This window comes from Ambystoma mexicanum, chromosome 7q (assembly GCF_040938575.1).
Source record: "Ambystoma mexicanum isolate Mex_15411 chromosome 7q, UKY_AmexF1_1, whole genome shotgun sequence".
Taxonomy (NCBI): Eukaryota; Metazoa; Chordata; class Amphibia; order Caudata; family Ambystomatidae; genus Ambystoma; species Ambystoma mexicanum.
In genome coordinates this window covers 626,556,068-626,576,871 of record NC_090941.1, presented here as the reverse complement: position 1 = coordinate 626,576,871, position 20,804 = coordinate 626,556,068, and the positions used below count along the sequence as shown (strand labels likewise).

The window sequence follows — 20,804 nt, the reverse complement described above, 5'->3', positions numbered from 1 at the left end:
TTTCATGAATAAGGTTGCTTTTTTGGGAACATTTATATATGATGGTGGGTCTTCTGTTTAAAATGTATTATTTTCTTCAACATTTCTTTATTGGTTTTTGAACATACAGCTTCCAACAACTCCTCGGATATTAGGGTTACATTTGAAGCTTCATTTCAGTAAACGAACAAAACAACTGAATCAAAACAACAGACTTGCATAGAGCGAGAAAAAGGGAAGGTTTGGAGGGGGAGGAGAGGGAAGACAAAAGGGAACATCGGTTTTCACAAAAGCTTTTCAGGAAACCACTTCCTTCTGCAGCATATCGGAGTGGGGGACTTTCCTTAGGTCTAAGTTCGTCTGGCAACCTAGTGGTTGGAGGTTTGTTCATCATTTGTCTCAGGCTTGGCTGCAGGCTTTCCTGCCTCTGTTTTGCTTCCCTCGGGTGCAGTTAGTCCAATTTCTCCATCCACAGTAGGGTTGGGGTTGCCTAGCCACCCCTGGGAATTGTTGCGTGTAGCCCAAAAAAAGGAGCCCAAATTTGGTGGAACTTGCTTCTGTTGTCAAAGCGAGTGGCTGTAATTTTCTCTGCTGCCACAATCTCCCAGCATTTGACCCACCACTTTGGGATTGACAGGCCCTCTGGGTTTTTCCATAGCCTGGCAATTTAAATTTTTGATGCGGTAAAGAGGTGTGAGCAGAGATCAGCTAGGCGTCCGGTTAGTGGGAATTGGCCCTCGCCTGTCGCCCCCAGCACGACAATTCCTGGGTCCCACAGGATCGTGAGAACCTGTGATTAATTTAATTTGCTTGAGGACGCACCTCCAGAACTGTACCGTTCTGAGACCGGCCCATAGCAGGTGGAATAGCGTGCCTTTTATCTGGGCATCCTCTCCAGCAATGTTCTGGGATGGCGGGTTGCATTTGTTGAGAATCTCTGGGGTACAATACCATCTGAGGGCACCTTCCTTGTTGGTTATGCATTTAGAGTCGATCTCTCTGCCTATGTCCTTTTTCCCATTTTATCATGTAGGGCTCTTTTTTGCTTGGGCCCGTTCTATCAAGCAGCTTATATAGGGTGGCTACTTTCCCTTTAGGCGGAGTGGCAGCGAGTGTTCTCTCTAGGGCCGATAGCTCTCTGCTTCCATTTCGTCTTACTACGTCACTTGATAGCCAGTGTCTCAGCTGTGCGTACCTGCACCTTTCCGTTTCTGGAACCATGAATTTGGTTTTGCAAGCATCGAAGCTCAGCGGGTCACTGTTTTCGTAAAAGTGAGCAATGACGTTCAGCCTCCCCCCCCTTCCATTTGTCGAAGCCGTTCGGGGTGATGCCAGGGGAGAAGTCATGGTTATCCCATATGGGGGTGGGTGAGCGGGCCAGTCTTGGTTCTGCAGTTCCATAGTCTGGCTGCTTTCTTCCAGCATGCCACTGTGTTTTCTGTCGTCGTCGGGGGTCCCTCCATGGCGGGGTGGCTGGGGCTTCTCCTATGTGTCAGGGATTCTATTGGCACCATTTGTCCTCCAGTGTCAACCAGTGGGGTCGGGCGTCGCTTAGGGTCCATGCGAAGGCCTGGGAGAGCTGAGCCGCATGGCAACAGCCAACGTCTGGGACCTCTAGGCCGCCCATCGCAGTGCCCCGGAGCATAATGCGCCTCGGTAGTTGCGATTTCTTACCTTCCCAGACGTGTTTTTAGAATGCAGTCTTGGGACTAGGTTCATTTTTACAGCGGTGATCGTTCCGACCCATGAGACTTCTTGCTTTTGCCATCTGGCCAGGTCCTTTTCTAACTCCCTGAATAAAGGGTGGAAATTTGCTTTCTAGATTTTTTTCCGTTTTGTTTGGTATTTGGACCCCTAGATAGGGAAGGTGCCTCTTTAACCATGGGATTGGATATTTGCCCCCCAGCGAAGTCTTGCTTTTTTGTACGTTGATGCTCCTTGCTGCTGATTTCGTGAAGTTTACTTGGAATCCGGCTGCTTCTCTAAATGCTTCTAATTCCTGCCCAATTGCTTGCATGGATTCTTCTGGTTAGGTAGTCGTTAGTAGCACGTCATCGGCGAATAGGGCTACTTTGTAGGACTCTCCTTTAATCGTAAGGCCATGGATTGCTGGGTTCAGACCTGCAAATGGTTCCATGGAGAGCGCAAATATAAGAGGGAACAGGGGGCAGCCCTGCCTGGTGCCTCTGGTGATATTAATTCTCTCCGATTTGACCCCGTTCACCCTGAGTTGTGTTGAGGGGTGTTGGTAGTTTGATAAAGTCCATTTTGCGAAGTTCGGTCCGAATTCGTAGTAGTTCAGCATTTCCTTGATGAAGCCCCAGTCGAGCGCTTTGTGCGCGTTGAGTGACAGGACCACTAGTTCCGACCCTAATCTGTTAGCTGACTTGATAATGTTAATCGTTCGTCTGATGTTGTCTTGCATGCAGGGGCCCTGGATGAAGTCTGTTTGGTCTGGGTGGATGAAGTCTGGGAGTACCGGCGCTAATCTCTTTACCAGGATTTTTGCGAACAACTTGGCGTCGTTATTTAGCACGGTGATGGGCCTGTATGAGGAGCATTGGGTTTGGTCTTTCCCTGGCTTTGGGATGAGGACAGTCGCTGATTCTTCCATCAATGGGGTTGTGGAGCCCGTCTCAAGGAATGAGTTGAATAGGGTTGCTAGCTGGGGTTACAGAATGTTGGTGTATTTTTTTTAAAAAATTGGGCTGTAAAGCCACCTGGCCCCGGTGCAGTGTTTTTCAGTGTGCTGATTGTTTCTCCTACTTCCTCCTGTTGTAATTGGGCGTTCCAGCGTTTCCAGGTTGGGATGCCGATGAGCTCTTTGGATGGATGCTAGGTAGCTCAGTTGCGCCAGCTTGGGCGTTGGGGGTCCGGACATGGTTTCTCTGTGGTGCCGCGCCACAAGTTCAAGTATGTCCGTCTTCGTGTACCGCAGGTTGCCGTTCCGATCCGCCAGGTATTGGATGTTATTTCGTGAGTGTACCTTCTTTAGCTTGTGCACCAGCAGGCGATTTGCCTTGTTGCTATTCAAATTGTAGAATTGTTTCATGTAGGCCAGAGCCCTAGCTGAGTGATCCGCCAGGTGCATTTCCAGTTCGGACTTGCTCTCTTGAGTTCCCGACCTGTAGCTTTATTCTGGTGTTTTTTAAAGGTGCACTCCAGTTCCGAGACCCTTTTCTCAAGCTTGTCTTGTTGCAGTTGGATGAGTCTCTTGAGCCTTGCCGTGCAGTTGATCGCTACTCCCCGGATCACTGGCTTCATGGCGTCCCAGATGATTGCCTTTGCTGTGTCGTTAGTCGTATTCTCCGCAAAATAGTTTGAGCGCTTCAGCCAATTCTGTTCTGCAGGCCACGTCTACGGGAGAGGGGCTTTTAGTTAAAGTGTCCACGGCCCTAGGTTGGTTATTTCCACCCACTCGCGCTGCAGGAGCCACCCTACCTTCTGCCAGTTCCAGCTGTTGTAAGGGCGGATTATTGGCGGGCTGGGGTCTTCCCCTGTCTCGGTGACCGCCGTTCGCCACTTTGTTTACGCTGTGTCTCCTACTGTACTGGATCTGGGCCCCTTAGGGTTGACTGCCCCTGGGTCTCCGCTGCTGGGTGTAGTGGGGTGGGGGGGAGGGCTCAGGGCCGTGTGGCAAGCTGCACTGCTCCGAGGGTATTGCGGCGCCCAGGAGCCTGCCCTCGCCCCCCCCCCCTGCCCCCCCCCCCCCCCTCCCCTGCCCCCCCCTCCACTGGGATGAATTCTGCCGCTCGGGCCAGGAGGGTCCAAGGCCGGGCCGGCGAGCCGCCGCGCGCGCGGGGGTGGGGGGGTCGGGGGTGGGGGGGTCGGGGGTCGGGGGGTCGGGGGGTCGGGGGGTCGGGGGGTCGGGGGTGGGGGGTGGGGGAGAGAGTCGTTGCACTATCCCTGAGATGGGTCTACCGGCGTGCATGGAGGGCTGGAGCCGGGGTCCTGAGCGACGGATGGTATGCCTCCCGCAGCTGCCGCCAAACTGGTGTGAGGGAGCCGCGCGGGGAGTGCTCAGGGTCCTGATGTCGCTGCAGAACCTCTGGCAGCTTGCAGGTGGGAGCCAGTGTCCTTGCGGCTCAGGTTGCTGGGAGGCGCTCCTGTTGCATATCGGCCCCGTCCTGCAGTACCTCCCGTTTCTTGTGGCCACATACGGGGGCAAGCACGTTCCAGAACTTCGTTATGGCTTCGGTATCGGTTGCCATGGTGTCTGGCTGTACAGCAGAGAAAGTCGCGTCAGCTGAGACGTCCCGTGCGTAGAGAACGTGTAAGGAGGCTCCGCCCCCCTGCACCATAAAAGCCGAAGGGACTCGGCGGCTTGTTGCTGCTAATTGTTGCGTTACCCTTCTACGGTTTCATCCTGTTATAGTGCCTTAGTCCCTTTCCTCTTGTTATTTGACTTCCTGGTTTCGACCCACCTTTGTCTACTTGGATTGTCCTTGCCTGTTCCTTCAACCTGAGTTTTGAACTCTGTTGCCGACTTCGGATTGTCCTTGGATCGCATTTGCTTTTTCCTCCATTTTGATCAGTGAACCTGTTGCCGAACTCTGACTTTTCCCTGGATTTCCACTGTGCTTTCGCCTGTCTGGTGAGATTACTTTTTCTTGCTGCTCTACGCAATTAGAACTATCTTCCTACGCGGAGTACCACGCTGCACATTACAAGACTGCCTCACCAACGTGGTCTGTGTTTGTGTAATTAAGGTAACGCATTCAATTCTCCTGTATTGTTAATTACCTGAAATCACCAGTTTTTCTCATACGTGTGGGTTCCTGGAACTAAATCATCCTTTTCTACTTCAACCAAGTGCATAGTAGTGACGCTTTCCAGTGTATGCACCATCCCGTCACTAGTGCGACCCTTGTGCCGCCCGGGTATATTCTTCCTTACTAACCTTCCCATTTGTTGTTTTGTACCTGCCGTTGTTTTTCCTTTCAACTGGTACCCATTTTCCCTAGGAATCCCACTTCTCAGGTCTGTTGGGGGTTGTATCAGTCATAGTGAGTTTGTGGTTATGATTTGTGCATACTCATAGTTTTGGGTTTTCTTGTAGGTTCATCTAAGGTTCAACACCACTTCAACCATTGTCTAGGTACTTAGAGAAATATCTGATTGTCTAAATAACTCCATATTGCCTGATTGCTTCTAATCATACTGTTTTCTTTGCAGCATTGGTTATTGGTTGGTTTATTTATTTATTGAGCGCCTTACACCAAGGCGCTGTACAATGGAACAACAAATGCAGAGAAATAATAACAATTAACATTGTGAGCAAGATTACAACTTGAATCATTCTACAAAAAGCAATTAACTGAGAGGGGGGGGAAGGAGTGGGAATAGGAATGATGAGGGGGGCAGGAGAAGGATAGAATAAGTGTGGAAGGGAGAAGGAATGCAATGGGAGGGGGGAGAGGAATTAAAAGGGGGGAGAAACAGGGGGGGGAAGTAGAGAGGGTAGGGGGTGGTCTTCAAGGTTGTCGGATGCGAGTTGCCCACGTCGTGTAGCCGACGAATTCTTCCTCCCGATGTACCCCTCTGGTTCCAGAAATAGGCAACCAGAGCGATCAATCAGAGGAAAGAAAGGATGCCAGATGAGACCCAGATGACGACACATGCCCCAGGAGTTGATACAGGCGAAGCCAGGGTTGATGCGATTGGCAGAGGACAGTCGCTGGACCTGCAAGTGAAGTGAGTGGTTAACACAACACAGAATGCAGAACCAACCGCCCTTCTGACAAGACCAGAAGCATTTGACCAGCCAAGTATAAGCCAGCTCATGTACTTGATAATTTCCTGGTTTCTCACAAGTTTGCAATAACAACCCCCTCCTCCTTTTAGTGTAAGTTATTACAATGAAACATTATGGCTTACCGTGTATAATCCTTATCACAGCCGAGGAGAAAGTCGAGTAGAAGGAAGCAGGAAAGCACAGTCCAAAATCCAATGGGAAAACCAGCCACCTATCCCCACGGCACGAGGACGCCTAGTACACGCTGGCAGTCTTTAGTTCGTGTACGGAGCAAACAAGGAAGTCAAACATTCCAAAGCGTTCAAAACAGTTCCAAAAACGAATCCCCACAAGCGGTCCGGGTGAGTGAAGATCCAGTAGGCAGACGAAGACAGGACTCCGTCGAAGACGAAAAGCAGCCAAAGTCAAATGGGCGAAGGCAAGGAGGCCCGTAAGCAATCCGAGGTTAAAGCACAAACCAGGAAGCAGACCAGAACAAAGGCAGTCCGGAAATCAAAGCCAGGTAAGGGTCCGGGTTGAGGGAACAGGGCAGATCAAGGGAACAGGCGGGTAGGGGAGGAGGGAAGGGTACAGCAACCGGGATTAAGGGAGCAGGTCACAGAACAGAAGGTTTATGTAGCGCCACCAATTCTCAATCGGAAGCACCGGTAAAAGGTGAGGGAGGTGATTAAAAGGAACAGGTCAAATGACAACGCTGCACAGATTCCGGCGTTGGCCGTAGGAGGGATGGAGAGGACGCCAGCGTTGCCATGCCAACTTCCTGGCTGCGGCGTCCTTAAAGGGCTACGCACCCGTGTTTTAACACTGCTCGTATGCCCGTACATGACAAAGGTGGGGAATGGAGAAGGAGGGATTTAAGGGAAGTGCGAAATGAAGTGAGGGTAGAGGAAGAGCGGATTGGGAGGAGGAGAGAGTTCCAGTGCAGAGGAGCAAGAACGTGGAAGGAGCGGAACCTGGAGGAAGCGCAGGGGGAAGGAGGTACAGTGAGAAGGAAGTGGTCAGCGGAACGAAGGGAGCGAGAGGGGGAGTAGGAGAGGAGGGAGGGGGATTAGAAGGAGAGAAGGGAGGAGAGATAAGGAGGAGCAAGACCTTGGAGGGATTTGAAAACAAGGCATAGAAAGTGGAATTTTAGTTGTAGGTGGAAAGGTAGCCAGCCAAGTTGAGAGAGTGAAGAGTAGATGGAGTCACGGGGGGTAAGGAGACAAAGGGTACGAATGGCAGAGTGGTATATGGATTTAAGAGGGGCAAGCTGAGAAGAGGGAAGTCTGAAGATTAGAGAGGAGCAGTAGAAGAGGCGGGAAAAAATGAGCGAGGAGATTAGTAGTTTGGTAGCGTGGAATGTAAGAGGGGTGGATTTTGCAAATATTGTAGAGGTGGAATCGGCAGGTGCGGGAGGTGATTGAAATGTGTTGCAAGAAGGAGAGAGAGGAGTCAAATAGAATGCCTAGATTGCGAGCATGGGTGGAGATAGAGATTGGAGGGAGGAAAGTGGATAAAAGGGGGAGGAGAAGGAGGGGGAAGAGTATTAGAGGGGAAGAAAAGGACTTCGGTTTTATCGGTGTTGAGGGAAAGAAAGCGGGAGGACATACAGTTCTTGATGGCTGTGAGACAAGAGGAGAGTTTAAGATGGAGTTCAGTTGTGAAGGAGGAGAAAGAGAGAAAAAGTTGAGTATCATCAGCATAGAAATGATGGGAGATGCCAAAGGAGGAGATAACGGGGGCAATGAGGGAGGTGTAAAGAGAGAAGAGGAATGGACCAAGTACAGAGCCTTGAGGAACACCGTACTTTAGAGTGAAGGAAGGAGAGGTCTGTCCTCCCCATGAAACAGCAAAGGAACGGTCAGAAAGGTAAGAGGATAGCCATTTTAGAACTGGGCCATTGAACCCAAAGGAGGAGAGGGTGAGGAGCAGGAGTGGGTGATCGACCGTGTCAAAAGTGGCAGAGAGATCAAGGAGAATAAGAATAGAGGATTGCTTAGCATGACGAGCAGAGAGGAGTGAGTTGAGAATATAGGTGAGAGCAGTTTCATGGGAATGTTTGGGACAGAAGCCAGATTGGAAAGGAGGAAGGAGAGGAAGTAGAGACAAAGGAAGAGAGTTGAGAGTAGGCAAGGAGTTTAGAAAGGAAAGGCAGAAGAGAGATATGTCTGTAGTTAGCAGTGAGCTCGTGGATCAGCAGAGGGTTTCTTAAGAATAGGAATAATCGTTGCATGTTCGAAGGCAGAGGGAAAGGTAGATGAGGAGAGGCAGGAGTTGAAAGTGGTAAGGTAAGGGATGATGAGAGGATAGATCTTATGGATGAGAGCGGAGAGGAAAGGGTCAGAGGGGGCGGATGTGGGCTTTGGAAAGAAGAGAGGAGACATCAGAAGGGGAAACAGCTGAGAAGACAGACATGATGGAAGAGGGAGGAGAGAGAGGGGGAGGAGGAGGGAGGGAGAAGGGGTTAATTTTTTGTCTTTGAGTGTGATGATTTTGGAGGAAAAGTAGTTGGCAAAATAAGAGGGAGAAAGTGTGGAATTGGATGAGGGATCAGGAGTGGGAGGAGATAGAAGGCGGGAAAGAGTTTGAAAAATCCGACGAGGATGGGAGGCTTGAGACTGAAGAAGGTTAGAGTAGTAGGAGGATTTGACCGTTGCAAGGCAAGAGTTGTAAAGTGCGTGGTAGGAGAAGTAAGAGGATTGATTTGAAAGCAAGGGCGCTTTGAGCCAGTCTCTCTCTAATGTCTGAGAAGGCGTTGCATAGAGCGGAGATGGGAGGTAAGCCAGGGTTGAGAAGGTTTCTGAGTAGGGCGGAAGAGAGAAAGGGGGTAGAGAGTAGTGCAAAGTCTTGGAGAGATGGAAGAGAAGAAGAGCAAGTGTCAGAGAAGAGGGTAGTGTCGAAATCACGCAGGTCACGACGTGAGTAGGTCGGAGGGAAGGGATTAGACTGGGGGATGAGAGAGGAGAAAGGGAGAACGAGAATAAGGCATGGTCCGAGAGAGAAACGGGAAGAGAAGAGACAGGGGAGGAGGGATAGGAGGAGTTAAAGATGAGATCAAGAGTGGAACCAGAGGAGTGCGTCGGGGGAGAGGAGGTAGGAATCAAGGATGGAGAGGAGGGGAGAAGATTGGGGGGGAGAGGGAATATGAATATTAAAGTCACCAAGAACAGTTAGAGGAGAGGGGGAGGGAGAAATAAGTGACAGGAGGTGATCTAGGTAATTAAAGGAGGAGGAAAGAGGACCAGGGGGACGATAGATGATCAGGAAGGAAATGGGGTGGGGAGAGGAGAATGCCTTGTATAGGAATTCGAAGGAAGGGAAAGAGGGGTAGAGTTGGGGGAAGAAGAAGAGGAGGAGATATATTTGGAATGGTACAGGAGCCCACCGCCACGGCCAGAGGGGCGGGGGGTATGGAGGAAAGAGGAAGAGGAGGTTGTTAAGGAAGCGGGGACAGAGGTGTTATGAGGAGGAATCCAGGTTTCAGTAAGGCAGAGGAAATGAAGGTTGAGACGGAAGAATAGATCAAGGGAAGCCACGGTTTTGTTACAGATGGATCTGGCGTTCCAGAGAGCAATGTTCATGAGGGCAGCGTGGTTGGCAATGGGGGGGGTAGAGAAGGTAAGGACGGTGAGAAGGGGAGGGGAGTGGCTGGGGAAGTGGGGGTGGGGGAGAGGATAGTGAAGGGGACTAGGCATAAGGAGGACAGAGGAGAGTAGGAGGAGGAGGAGGTGGAGTGGAGGGGGAGTGGTGGGGAAGGAGAGGTGGTAGGGAGATATGGCAGATCGCATAGGGTCAGTGGGAGCAGGTGTAGGGGATTCAAGTTGGGAAGTCCAAATTGGGGATGGCATCCAAGGTGGACTAAAGACAGTGGTGAGAAACAGCTTGAAGGAGTCAAAAGAGTCCGAGGGTGTAGGTTCTCGAGATTGTGGTTGGAGGAGTCCAGGTGCTTGAGGCCGGAGATGAGGTGGTAGTTCTGAATTGTAGCAAGGAGGTCCCAGGCTCAGAGCTGAGGGATGATCGGCGGGAAACAAAAGGGTCTGAGGTAGTAGGCACTCAGGTCGTGGCTGGAGGAGAAGAGGCACCTGAGAGAAGAAAGAGTAGTTGATACGGGCCGATGCGCCTGTGAGTGAGAAAACAAGTTACAAGGTGGTTACAGATCTAGTGCAGAGAGACGATCAGCAGGAGCTCAGAAAGTCAAGGAGTAGGTACTCCAGGCGATGGCTGGGGGAGACCAGAGGACCGCTGTAGGTAGTAGAATCCGAGTAGAGTAAAGAGAGCTGACCAAAACGCAGGGGCCAGAGATCAGTCGTTGGTAAGGTGGTTACTCAGGAGGACCTAAAGCTGGTTCCAGGTGTGGGTGGAGGCTCACCAAGGCTCTGTGTAGTGGGGAAGGGGGCCGTTGAGGAGGCGAGGCGCCTCAGAACCACAGAGGGGACACACAGTGCAGGCCCGACACAGCCCGGACACGGAAGGAGGAGGACCCAGGAGATCCGCTGATTGATCTGGGCACTGCCGCAGGCTTGTTCAGATTGGGGAAGTGAAAAGGGGGGGGGGTCAGCAAGAAGCAGATCGCATTAGGGCTGCAAAAGGGACGCTCAATGCCGCCCCGGCTCCACCCGGGCACAGTGAGGGCGGGAGATAGATGGTGGCTCCAGGAGGGTCTGACTCTGGGTCTGTAAGTGACAGAAGGTTCTCCAGGACCCCGTAGAGTGGAGAAGGGGTTGGTAGATGAGCCGCAGAGTGGACACACAGAGCTGTCCAGGCCAGGTCGGACCCTGCGTAGTGCAGTGGGGGCTCAGCAGCAATGCAGGTCCTCCGGGACCTCGTGTGTGGAAAAGGAGGGTCCAGATCCCGTGTGGCGAAGAGAGCTCCAGGGGCTGAGTGGAGCAAGGTGGTCATGAGAGATCATAAAGCTGGTCAATGGTTGCAGGTCGCGTGGATGGCTGCAGCTGCATCCAGACCCCGATCCAAGGAGAGGGGATCCGGGGGCAGAATCGGGTGCACAGAGGTTTCGTGTCCAATCCTCCATGCTCACCAGGATCCCATGTGAAAAAGAGGAGGTCCGGATCTGGTGCGAAGAAGGCAGGCTCCAGGGGCAGTGCGGGGTCTGTCAGCCGGGAGAGATTCCTACGCTGGTCCGATGTATGCTCTGTGGACGGCTGCAGCTGCTCCCAGATCCCGCACCAGGAAGGGGGGGGGGGGGTCCGGAGGCTGCACAGGTTGGCTGGCTGCGCTGGGACTAGCTGCCAGGAGACTCCAACGATGCTCAGATGCTGGCACCGTGGGCAGCCGCAGCTGCACTCAGACCCCGAACAAGGAGAGGTGGTCCGGGGGCTGCGCAGGGCGGGCGGAGGATCCAGGGGCAGTGTGTAGTGGCAGGAGGGGACAACTGTTGTCCAAGATGACAGCAAGGCGGGAAGGATCCCGCAGAGCCGGCCCGAAGGTAGAGCGGGAGGAGCCCGTCTAGGCTGCAGCCAGGAGACTCAGCGGTGTGTGTTCTCCTGCTCTTTTAGGCGATAGGCATCTCTGCTGGTTTTTACTCAAACGGCAGAGAGGTACATCGTAGAAAAGAGCCCCTCTTAGAGGAAGCCTGAATCATAGAATTCAGGGGAGCTGGAATCCTGGAGGCTGAACCCGAACCTGTTCAATTCTACCTCCCTCCGTGAAGGTCGTCTTACCCAGGCTCCAATCCGCATACGGAGCGGTGAGTAAAAGCTCCAGGCTGGTGGAGACCCGCTTTTGGACCCCCGGGTGTCCCGTTGGCATGTAGGTACGTGTCTCTGGAGGCCGGGACGGGTGCTAGATTCGGGCCGGCCACCATTTTGGACGTGGAGCTGACACCGCAGCCCACCTCATGGTGGGCTTCTGCTCTCCTCGGGTTCTGCTCCGCATCGGACCTCAAAACTTTGACATTATCTGCCCCAACTCGTCCGCGTTAGTATGTGCTGCTTGTTTTTAAATGAGTCGTGCTATCACTGGGGCATAGCTGTTCGATGCGTGGCCACGGCCGGGAGCTCTTACAGAGCCAGTCCGTCTGCCATGGCTCCAAACCAGGCGCCCCCCCCCCCCCCCCCGTTGAAACTTTTTTTATGTGGTAAAGACAGTTAAAATGCAAGATATATATGTTACATTGTTATCTGTGATTATACACCTGAACATGTTATACTTTTTAAATTTTAATTGAGAACTCTGCATCCAATTTGTTGACTCACTAGTTTGTTGCTTCTTGCTGATCTAGACGATACTGTATACCTGAATAAGCCTTTAATGGTTACATGCCTCACAGTGGGTGTGGCCTGTCAAAGCTATCTTTTTGATATCTTGAGAATTCATTGGATTTTGCTGAATTTCTCCAGAAAGATAGTCCAGATTGACGAGTGTTGTAAGTGACCGGCCAGTTTGTCATTTGGAGGTAAGGAGGGTTCCTGCTACGCATCACCACCTTACAGGATCCAGTTGGATAAGGCCTCATTTTTTCTATAAACTTTACTGTCTGACATACATATTATGTTTAACTTGCGGAGCAAATCTGTTCCAGTTGGCAGTTTGCTTGCATCCAACCACCTTAATTCACCGATTGATTTGGTGACATCAAGCAGCCTTTATTCAGCCTAAAGTATCCTAGCTCTGCAACTGATGCACATACTCATAATGAGCCCTCAAAACCTTTGACAGGTCAGAGTTTTAATATTCCTTGCGAGCCTGCAATATACCCGACCATACCTGGATTTTCTGTCCGGTTATGTCAGTAATTTACCTGATGCAACAAACAAAAAATGACATCTATGTACACTGGTAAAAACACAGAACGGCGGCAGGCCCTGCAAGATGATTACCTACTTTTATCTTAAAGGCTGCTTCTAGTGAAATTCCACGATGGCCGCCGCCTAGAGGAGACGTGTTTCTTCGTCCTCGTCTGGGCGGAAAAGAGAAGGGAGTTCAAAGCAACTAAAAACACTGGAACCCAAGCCCACGTACCCTGCTCTTGAATCTGCAGGGGGAAACGAGGTGTTGCACTGAAAATCTGGCTGAAAACAGTCGACTCTCGTTGAAAACAACTTTGGTGCTCGCTGCATCGTGAGGGGGCGCAGCTCCCGCCCTAAGAGACCCGCGTGGGAGAGGATGTGGATTAAACACTCCCGGCCTAAAGCAGGGAAGCCTGTGGAAGTGCACATCACCCCGAGTGTTTGTTTAATCTGGAAGCAGAGGTCCTTGTAATGGGACCATACGCGTGGGTGCGTCCCAGGAGAGTGCTGCCTGCGGGGGTTCCATCCTGGAGAAGGTTGAGAGAAGCAGGAAACTTAGCCAGAGCCCGGGGCGCATTACAGAGGCTGGTGGACCCACCGTGAGAAGTGGCTGGTGGACTCGTGAAAAAGTGAGTACCTGAAGGCACATTAGTAGCCGAGACGAACTGCACCCAGCCTTAACCTGTGAACGGACAGTTCTCAGCAGCGTGGGTGTTCTTCGGCGTAGCTGGTGGAGAGGGCCACCAGTAAGTAAGAAAGAAAGCACCGCGAGATGCGCGCATGAGCCATGTTGCACGGATGCCTCCCATCACCTGAAATTCCAAAGGAAACACAATTCAGGACTGAACGGAGGAGTGGTCGTTAGAGGGAGAGAGCCGACTACCGTGGTTGGTGAAGTGACACTGAAGGAATAGTCCGGTAAAAGGGGAACGCAGGCCGCGGGACTCTGAAGCAGTGAACATATGCTAAATAGCGGGTAAGGAACACCGGTCATAGCTGTTACTGCCCCAGCCCAGGAGAACAGTGGAAAGTTGGTTGGTTAGATGGCCCAGAGGGGGAGAGGTGCAAAGGGGAGATAAACGGAACGCTGCAGCAACGGGCTTTCCCAAATACACGGACAGTTGCTAGAGTGGCCCCAACCTGGAATTGCTAGTCTTGGGGAAATATTGAGGAAGAGCCACATCCTCCTACAGACTGGACTCCTGATTCCTCCCCTCTCCCCCTTCTGCCCAACGCGCCACAACGAGAGACCATAGTGAAAGGACCTGAGGGTGAAGATATAAGGCAATTTTCTCAGGGCCTAGCAGAGTTTACAGTAAAGTCATGGGCATGAACTAAACGAGTCACGAGCAGGGAAGGGAGGAGTACCTACTCAAAACAAACATCCCTGGCATAAGCAAACTCTCAGTGGATTATAGATCAGATAGGTACTGACGGAGCAAAAAGGGGACGGGTGGGATACCTCCAAAGAAAGGGCAATCTGCATCCAGCGGAGGGGGAGCTTAAGCTGCAGGGATCCTACTGAATCTAGCAACCTGTCGGTTGTAGATAAACCATAGTCAATCAATACTAACAAGCCCTGCCCAAACACCCCTGATTACAGGGGTTAAATCTAGAAGTGCTGTAACGAAAGCCTGGTCAGTGTCGAGACGTCGGGAGGGGCAAATCAAGAGGTGCTAGAGACAGAGATTAGCAACCAGTCCTCACCCCAACAAGAAAACTTGGAACCAGAAGAAAAGACGATAACGGCTTCTATGTCATCGGACAAGGAGGAACTAATGAACTGCCTGAAGTGAATGGAGGCTAGAATGACCAGCACATTTCAAGACCAAATGGGCCAGATGAAGGAGGAATTGAAACTTGCATTTCTTGAGGTCAGAAAGGAGATGACGGCACTGGGGGAGAGTGTGGACGTCGTGGAGAATGGTCTATCTAGCATGGCAGAAGAAACTAAACAAAGGAGCATTTTGTTGGCACAAGTGGCCAGAGCGACAAACCATCTAGAATTACAGGCCGAAAACTTGGAAAATAGATCGTGAAGGTCTAACATTAGGATTAAAGGCCTGGTGGAGTCTGTGCTAGACGCGGATCTGAAGGACACTCTACAACAATGCTTTAGCAGTTTAATCAGGGACAACCAACCGGAGGATATTCGGTTTGACAGAGTACATCGAGTGGGCCCCAAGAGGAAAGAGGCGGGGGCTAGACCTTGGGATGTCCTGGTGCCCTTAACCTCTTACACGCAAAAGGAAGACATCCTGAGGGCTGCTAGAACACAAACCGAGCAGACTATCAACGGATCTCGCATCCAGCTCTATCAGGACTTGGCCTTATCGACTCTCCACGAGAAGGTTAATGCGGCCTGTAACAAAAGCCGTGACTGACAGATTGCGTACCAATGGGCCTATCCCTTAGGCCTCCTCTTCGCTTGGGAGGGCAAGATGCAACGTATCAGTACGTGCGAGGAGGGGCTGTCAATTCTACGCATAGAAGATCAAAACCAGGTGGCTCGGAGTCCGAGAACAACTCAACGAGAGACTCACAAATCCTGGGAATGGTCAACCGGAAGAGGAAGGAGGAATGACCGTGCCTTGGCACTGATGGGTCCATGCAAACAATCCGTTTAAAGGGGGCAGAAGGTAAGCAGCTAAATGTCGAAGTTGGAACTCCAAATCACTGACTCGGCCCGATAAAGAAGAGGGGTTGCACGGTATAAGAACTGCTAGCCCGGACGGAGGTAGGAGGGGGGGGGCACATTTTGGAATTTAACTTGGGACTTAATATTGCCCTGGTTGGAGCAGAAGATGGGAGACACTATGGTCCAACACCCTGGTTCGGAGCCAGGGTGGGGTCCTGTTGGACCCTGACCACAATTGGTTAAGGGTAGAAAGGGAAGTTGGGGGGGTTGGGGATATAGGGGGAGGCAGGAAGGGGGAGAAGGAGGCAAACAAAGGAAGGGGGGAAGATGTGAATATCAAGCTCTAAGAAAGAGTCATGGTAGCGGCTCCTTGGAAACACTTAAGGAGGCCTACGGGGGGTGGAGGGAAACAAGTGCAGCAGCCGTTTTGGGACCATCCCCTATGGATGAAGTAGTATTCACAACCCTGAATGTGGTTTGAACTGATAATGAATGGTGTCCAGGTGGGGGGTTCAACTTGTAAGCCAAGAAAACGCCGCTCAATATTGGGGAGACAAATAGAACTGCAAGTCTCGGTGAAGATCGTGCAAGAAACGCACCTTCTGCCAGAAGACGAAAAAAGAATGCAACACAATAGGTTTCCCCTAGCAATATTATGCCTCTAGTGGGAACAAGACGAAGGGAGTAGCCATTCTGTTCCATAGAGAGCTGGTATTCCGGAAAAAGCATCTTCTCAGAGATCTGGAGGGAAGGTACCTGGGCCTCAAGGGATGGATCCGGGTGCAGTTATATACAATAATAGCACTATACGTCCCCAATTAGAAGCAAGATACATACATAAGCGAGATATTGCGGGTCCCGGGTGGATGGCAAGCTGCGCCGTCTCAGGATAGCTGGCTCTGAGGACGACTAGATACACCACAGGTAAGAGCTCTTGCAATCTGGCAACTGTATTACAATACAATGGAGTTGCTTTACAGTATCACCTCAACTTGACTTTCACTACATTTTAAACTGTGCGAGACGCATCCCTCTCTTGTAACATGCCCCTCAATAGATTACTCGGCTGCAACATACAGCGGCCCCATTACTAACTGATTATGCACCATATGGGCAGCATTTCAAGATACATGGTTGGTGAGCATCATTTCAGGTAGAGGGGGCACAAATATTTTCAGACAGAGGGAGTTTTTCCTGACCGTCATAATTCCATATGCATAGATACATAGGAGTTTTGCACTCAGTAACCTCTTGATATCTTTACTGTGTACAGAGTACTAAATGTGATACCTATGCTGCCATGTCACACATGGGCAAGTGACCAATCATTATTACTTTACAGTGGACGTACTAGATGCCATTGAGCAGGTTACAGCTAACTATTCAGCGACACCCCCGCCCAGCTGGAATCTTCCACGTGGCGGGTGAGTAGTGAGTTTCATTGCATTGTCATGTACTTCGGTCAAACATCACTGATGCGTTTGTACTTTAGCCCTGTTAATAAGATTCCCTAAATGAGTATCTTGACCTCTATATTTAGTTTCTATGCAACACAGAAACATACTTGAAAAAAAACATACAGGTCAGTGGACTTTGATTTTTCACACAATTACTAGAAGAAAAAGTACCTCCAATAGAACAGTATATCTGACTAAGCACATTCACCTGTTGTATCCAAGGTGTACATTGAACACATTTGGAACAATTAAGCTACAAATTTCCTGAAGACGGACTCCGAAACATATTGGCCATAGTTGTTGCTCTTACTAAAAGTTGATCTTTTTTTCACACTGTTAATCTCATTTAGCCTGTACTTGATTTATATTTTATATGCAGCACTAGAATTGATTGTGTTAATATCGATTTAATAAGAGTCGGGATGTCCGTGAATGTAACTGGGATACCTAATTGTGATGAACTATACATCACTGTTTGATTTATGGAAATATTGTTTGTCTCGAATATTCCATTCTTTCATTATTTAGTTACATATTTGATGGTAACTAAGGGTGGACTAAACACCCCAATACTATTAAACTTGACTGTAGAAGATTTACTTCTACAATTTATTATAATGTTTTTGCTATTTAGGCATTTATCACATTGAAATCATGGTGTAGGATTGGTCTACATTAAAAAAATCTTCACAGGACTTCGGTCTGCCAAGAGTCCAACCAGGGTTCCCTGTTGGCAACAACGGGCCTTTTTTGTTTTGTTTGGATAATTCATAAACCACCATGTGCTAGAAGAATCTAATGCTTGAGATCATTGTTGTAGGAAATAGCCTACCAATGTTTGTCTCAGACCTTACTTTCAAAGCATGCATTGGAAAAAAACGAGAACATGTTTATTTTATTTTTAAGGGTGATCAATCGTTTCTACAATCATGGCTCATTCAAAATCGAAAACAAATGATGGAAAAATCACATACCCGCCTGGAGTCAAGGAGATCTCTGATAAAATATCCAAAGAAGAGATGGTGCGACGATTGAAGGTTAGTACCAAAATGACTTGCCAGATAAAATATTCTTGTGGTAGTTGCATTCCTCATTTTTTCGGTGTTCATTTTGCATGGCCTTTTAATCCTCATGCAATATTACGCAATTGCAAAATGTGTGTGCTTTAGATATGTTAAGTGAAATATTGACCCAAGCAGAAGCGGTACATGAATGGCTCGCTTGCAATACTGCAGATCCTTCCTTTGTGGTAGACTTGCTTTTGAGACATCTGACAATAAGTCACTGGTGAGAATTCCAAAGTGTTTAATATTTCACAGTAGGTGGGATTATTGGCATCCCACCTTTCTTAGCTTTTTACCGTTTTAGACGTATGATATAACCTTTACAAGCTGATGTTTTGAGAATTGTCCACAAACATTATTTTTAAGCATGTACATTCTATAACCCAGAAATGCAGGTAAACGTCAAAGCAGAAATATTTTCTTGGCTGCACTCAATTTTCTGGAGTTCCAGAAAATGTGTGCAGGTGCCCTTTTTATTGACCATTTGTTCCCCAAAGTGTTTTGCTCTAACATGTCCACCTTGCATGCCATGATGGCATTTCCACCCGTATATATTTCGCGCTGGTCTTCTCAATCTCAATGTTACTCTAAGATGTTTTTGCAGACGGTAAGCTGCATAGTTGAGCCAAATATACACTCAACATCCATTTAATATTCGTATTGCCGTCATAAGTGATGCATTGCTTTTTGTCAGTGTTGCACACATTGGAGTTGTTGCTTTAATGTATATGGCATAATTAGTACTGTATTTAAAGTTTGGTGCATATTGTCAAACATGTGTTCATTTTACTAATGTTTCTGTAAAACATCAGTGAATGTATTATAACAAATTATTCAATCTTACAAAAGCTAAAATTGTACAGTCATGGCAAAAACTGTTTTAAAAGGAACTCCTTTCTGTTGAGGTGCTTCTTGGAGTGCTAGTTGTTGCCACTTCACAAAATGGGCAACCCCTTTGGAGAGTGAAGTGAATGTTCAGCTTCTTATTGATTACCTACTGTGATTTACAGATGGGCTATTTTTCACTTGCTGTTTGATGAAGTGCTGATCAGTTCATGTGGGGGGAGGGGTGCGATGTCTGGTCCCCTTAGTTGTGGGTGTGTTGCATCCAGGCTGTTGTTGATTGACAGCAATGCCTTGGCTTTCCTGCCTGCAAAAGCTATGCGCACTGTGACCAACCCTATGATGTCTTGTCTCCCTGAGTTGGAGACCCTTTCCATGAGGCCCGGGAGGTGAGGCTGCTACCAGATAGACCAGCGGGAGTATCTCATGGGGGAGGGATTCCACCTGTGGTATACACGGAGGACATCATGGGCAGACACAGTATTTTCCCCATTCACCTAGCTCTATAACACTGCATTCCTTATCTCCCTCTACTCCTGCCAACTTCCCCATGTACTTCTGCCAGACCAATAGTACCCACAGTACTGGGACGAGGAAGAGTAGGGTGCACTCCACTGTCCTCTCGACATGCTGGGATGAGGAAGAGGCTGGGAGACCTGAAGAACCCTCAAGACAATCTTAATGACAAGTCTTGTAGTTCTTTTATGAGAAGGGTCTTAAAAATGGAAGAGGAACTAACCTTGTCAGTCCCTCCCTGGAGGCACCACTAGCGAAGTTTGAATACCGAAGCCGGCGAAGCTGATCCTCCAGCTACTGACAGGGACGTGACTGGGGAAATTACCCAGGCCCTACCTGCTCCAGAGGAGACCGATGAACCCGAAGCCAGAAGAGGCTGTGGCTCCCAGCACAGAAGGGCGCAGCGGGAAACGGCCCAGCAGGTAAATGCAGCCTTGCTCCCAGGAAGTTCTGGGGAACCACGTACGGCAGCGTGCAAACAGGACCAACTTCTAAGAACTGTCGGAAGACGCAGAGAAGCCCAGGGTCGAGGTGAGCACGAAAGCCAATACAAGAGTCTGGGACCAGAGTACAAGAAACCAGTAAAAAGGTGTTGGGGACCCACCCACGAGAAACCATATTAAAGGTTTCTGGGACCCAGGGCAGTATACCAGGTCTGCCCAACTGAACCAGTGGAGAGGCCCAACAAGTTTCAGAAAGGCCACGGGAAGGGATGCATTGCCCTTTTTATATGGAACTGTGCTTGTCCAGAAGAGGGGAGTACTTCTGGACCAAGAGGACAGTAAACCACTTCAGTCTGTTTCCATGTGTAAGGAATAGAAGTAGGATTTTGACACTGGACGGTGGACTCCATTTCCGGACATTCAGACATCTTCCTTAGTGTTTAGTTGAGGCAGGAAAACCCCTCTTGGAGTTGGGGAAAGATAGAATTTTCTCATTATTTCTTTAAGATTACAAGTCTTTGCCCAAAAACATGCCACCCGCGTGTCGTTCTCCTCCTTCCACACGGTTAGGCAGAATTGTATGCAGTACCCTCTGGGACCACTACATACAATTAGGACTGCAGGTGTAAGCAAAACCAACACCAACCTTTGGTATAAGGCTGTACTACACAGTTTGTGGTAGTGAGCTGAGCAGCCAGGCTTATCTCAAGAGGGAATATGAGCAGTACAAGGATGTTACACAGATGTCTTACAGTCACAGGTGTTCAAGTAGACACTTGCACTCAAGGTTTCTTTGTAAAACACTTATTTATTACACAATCATTTAGAAAACATTCACTAGAAGGAGGCAACTTAATATCGTACACAAACACACTTCAGTACTGAACCAATAAGTTTCTGAGGAAATTAGGCTGCCCTGAAATAGAAGCAAAATGGCGTTTGTTACTTTAAACGGGAGTAAAAGGCACAAGTTAATAGAATAGATCACAAATAATTTCTTAGGCAGTGCAAATAGTTTCAGTTCACTAGAAGACTCGATTCAGTTCAATAGGCCTAGGCCAAAGTCAATGGGCTAGTGTCTTGGATAGGAAAGAGCAGTTCTTGTAGTAAACGGTAAAGTCTTTGCCAATGTTCTCAGAAGTAGTTTGTACAAAAAGAATTATATGTTGGGTCACAAGCTGATTAGGCCTGCAAGTTGGGAAAATTTCACAAACTTTCACAGCGAGAGAGGCATTCTCTCAATCGGTTTGGCACAGTACCTTCATATGAAGCAAAAGATGCAGCTGAAGACGTTGGTTCTTGGCCGTTCCTGCAGATCTCACTGTTCCTGAGCCTGTCGTGGGGACAAGAGGGAGGACGTCAGGGGACTTCTGCACTGCACAGG

At 49.4% G+C, this 20,804-nt stretch overlaps 1 protein-coding gene across 11 annotated transcripts in view; it reads left to right on the top strand.

Moving 5' to 3' along the window:
* PDS5B (PDS5 cohesin associated factor B) overlaps positions 1–20,804 on the top strand; it is a 2,333,811-nt gene that overhangs the window by 68,416 nt on the left and 2,244,591 nt on the right. For 9 of the 11 annotated variants that reach the window (XM_069639003.1, XM_069638997.1, XM_069639005.1 and 6 more), the window contains 2 exons: positions 16,440–16,521; positions 17,461–17,591. In XM_069639003.1, coding sequence (XP_069495104.1) covers positions 17,484–17,591 — 108 coding nt within the window. In that variant the 5' untranslated portion in view covers positions 16,440–16,521; positions 17,461–17,483. The remainder of the gene's footprint in view (positions 1–16,439; positions 16,522–17,460; positions 17,592–20,804) is intronic. The other 2 variants (XM_069639007.1, XM_069639002.1) reach the window with 1 other exon arrangement.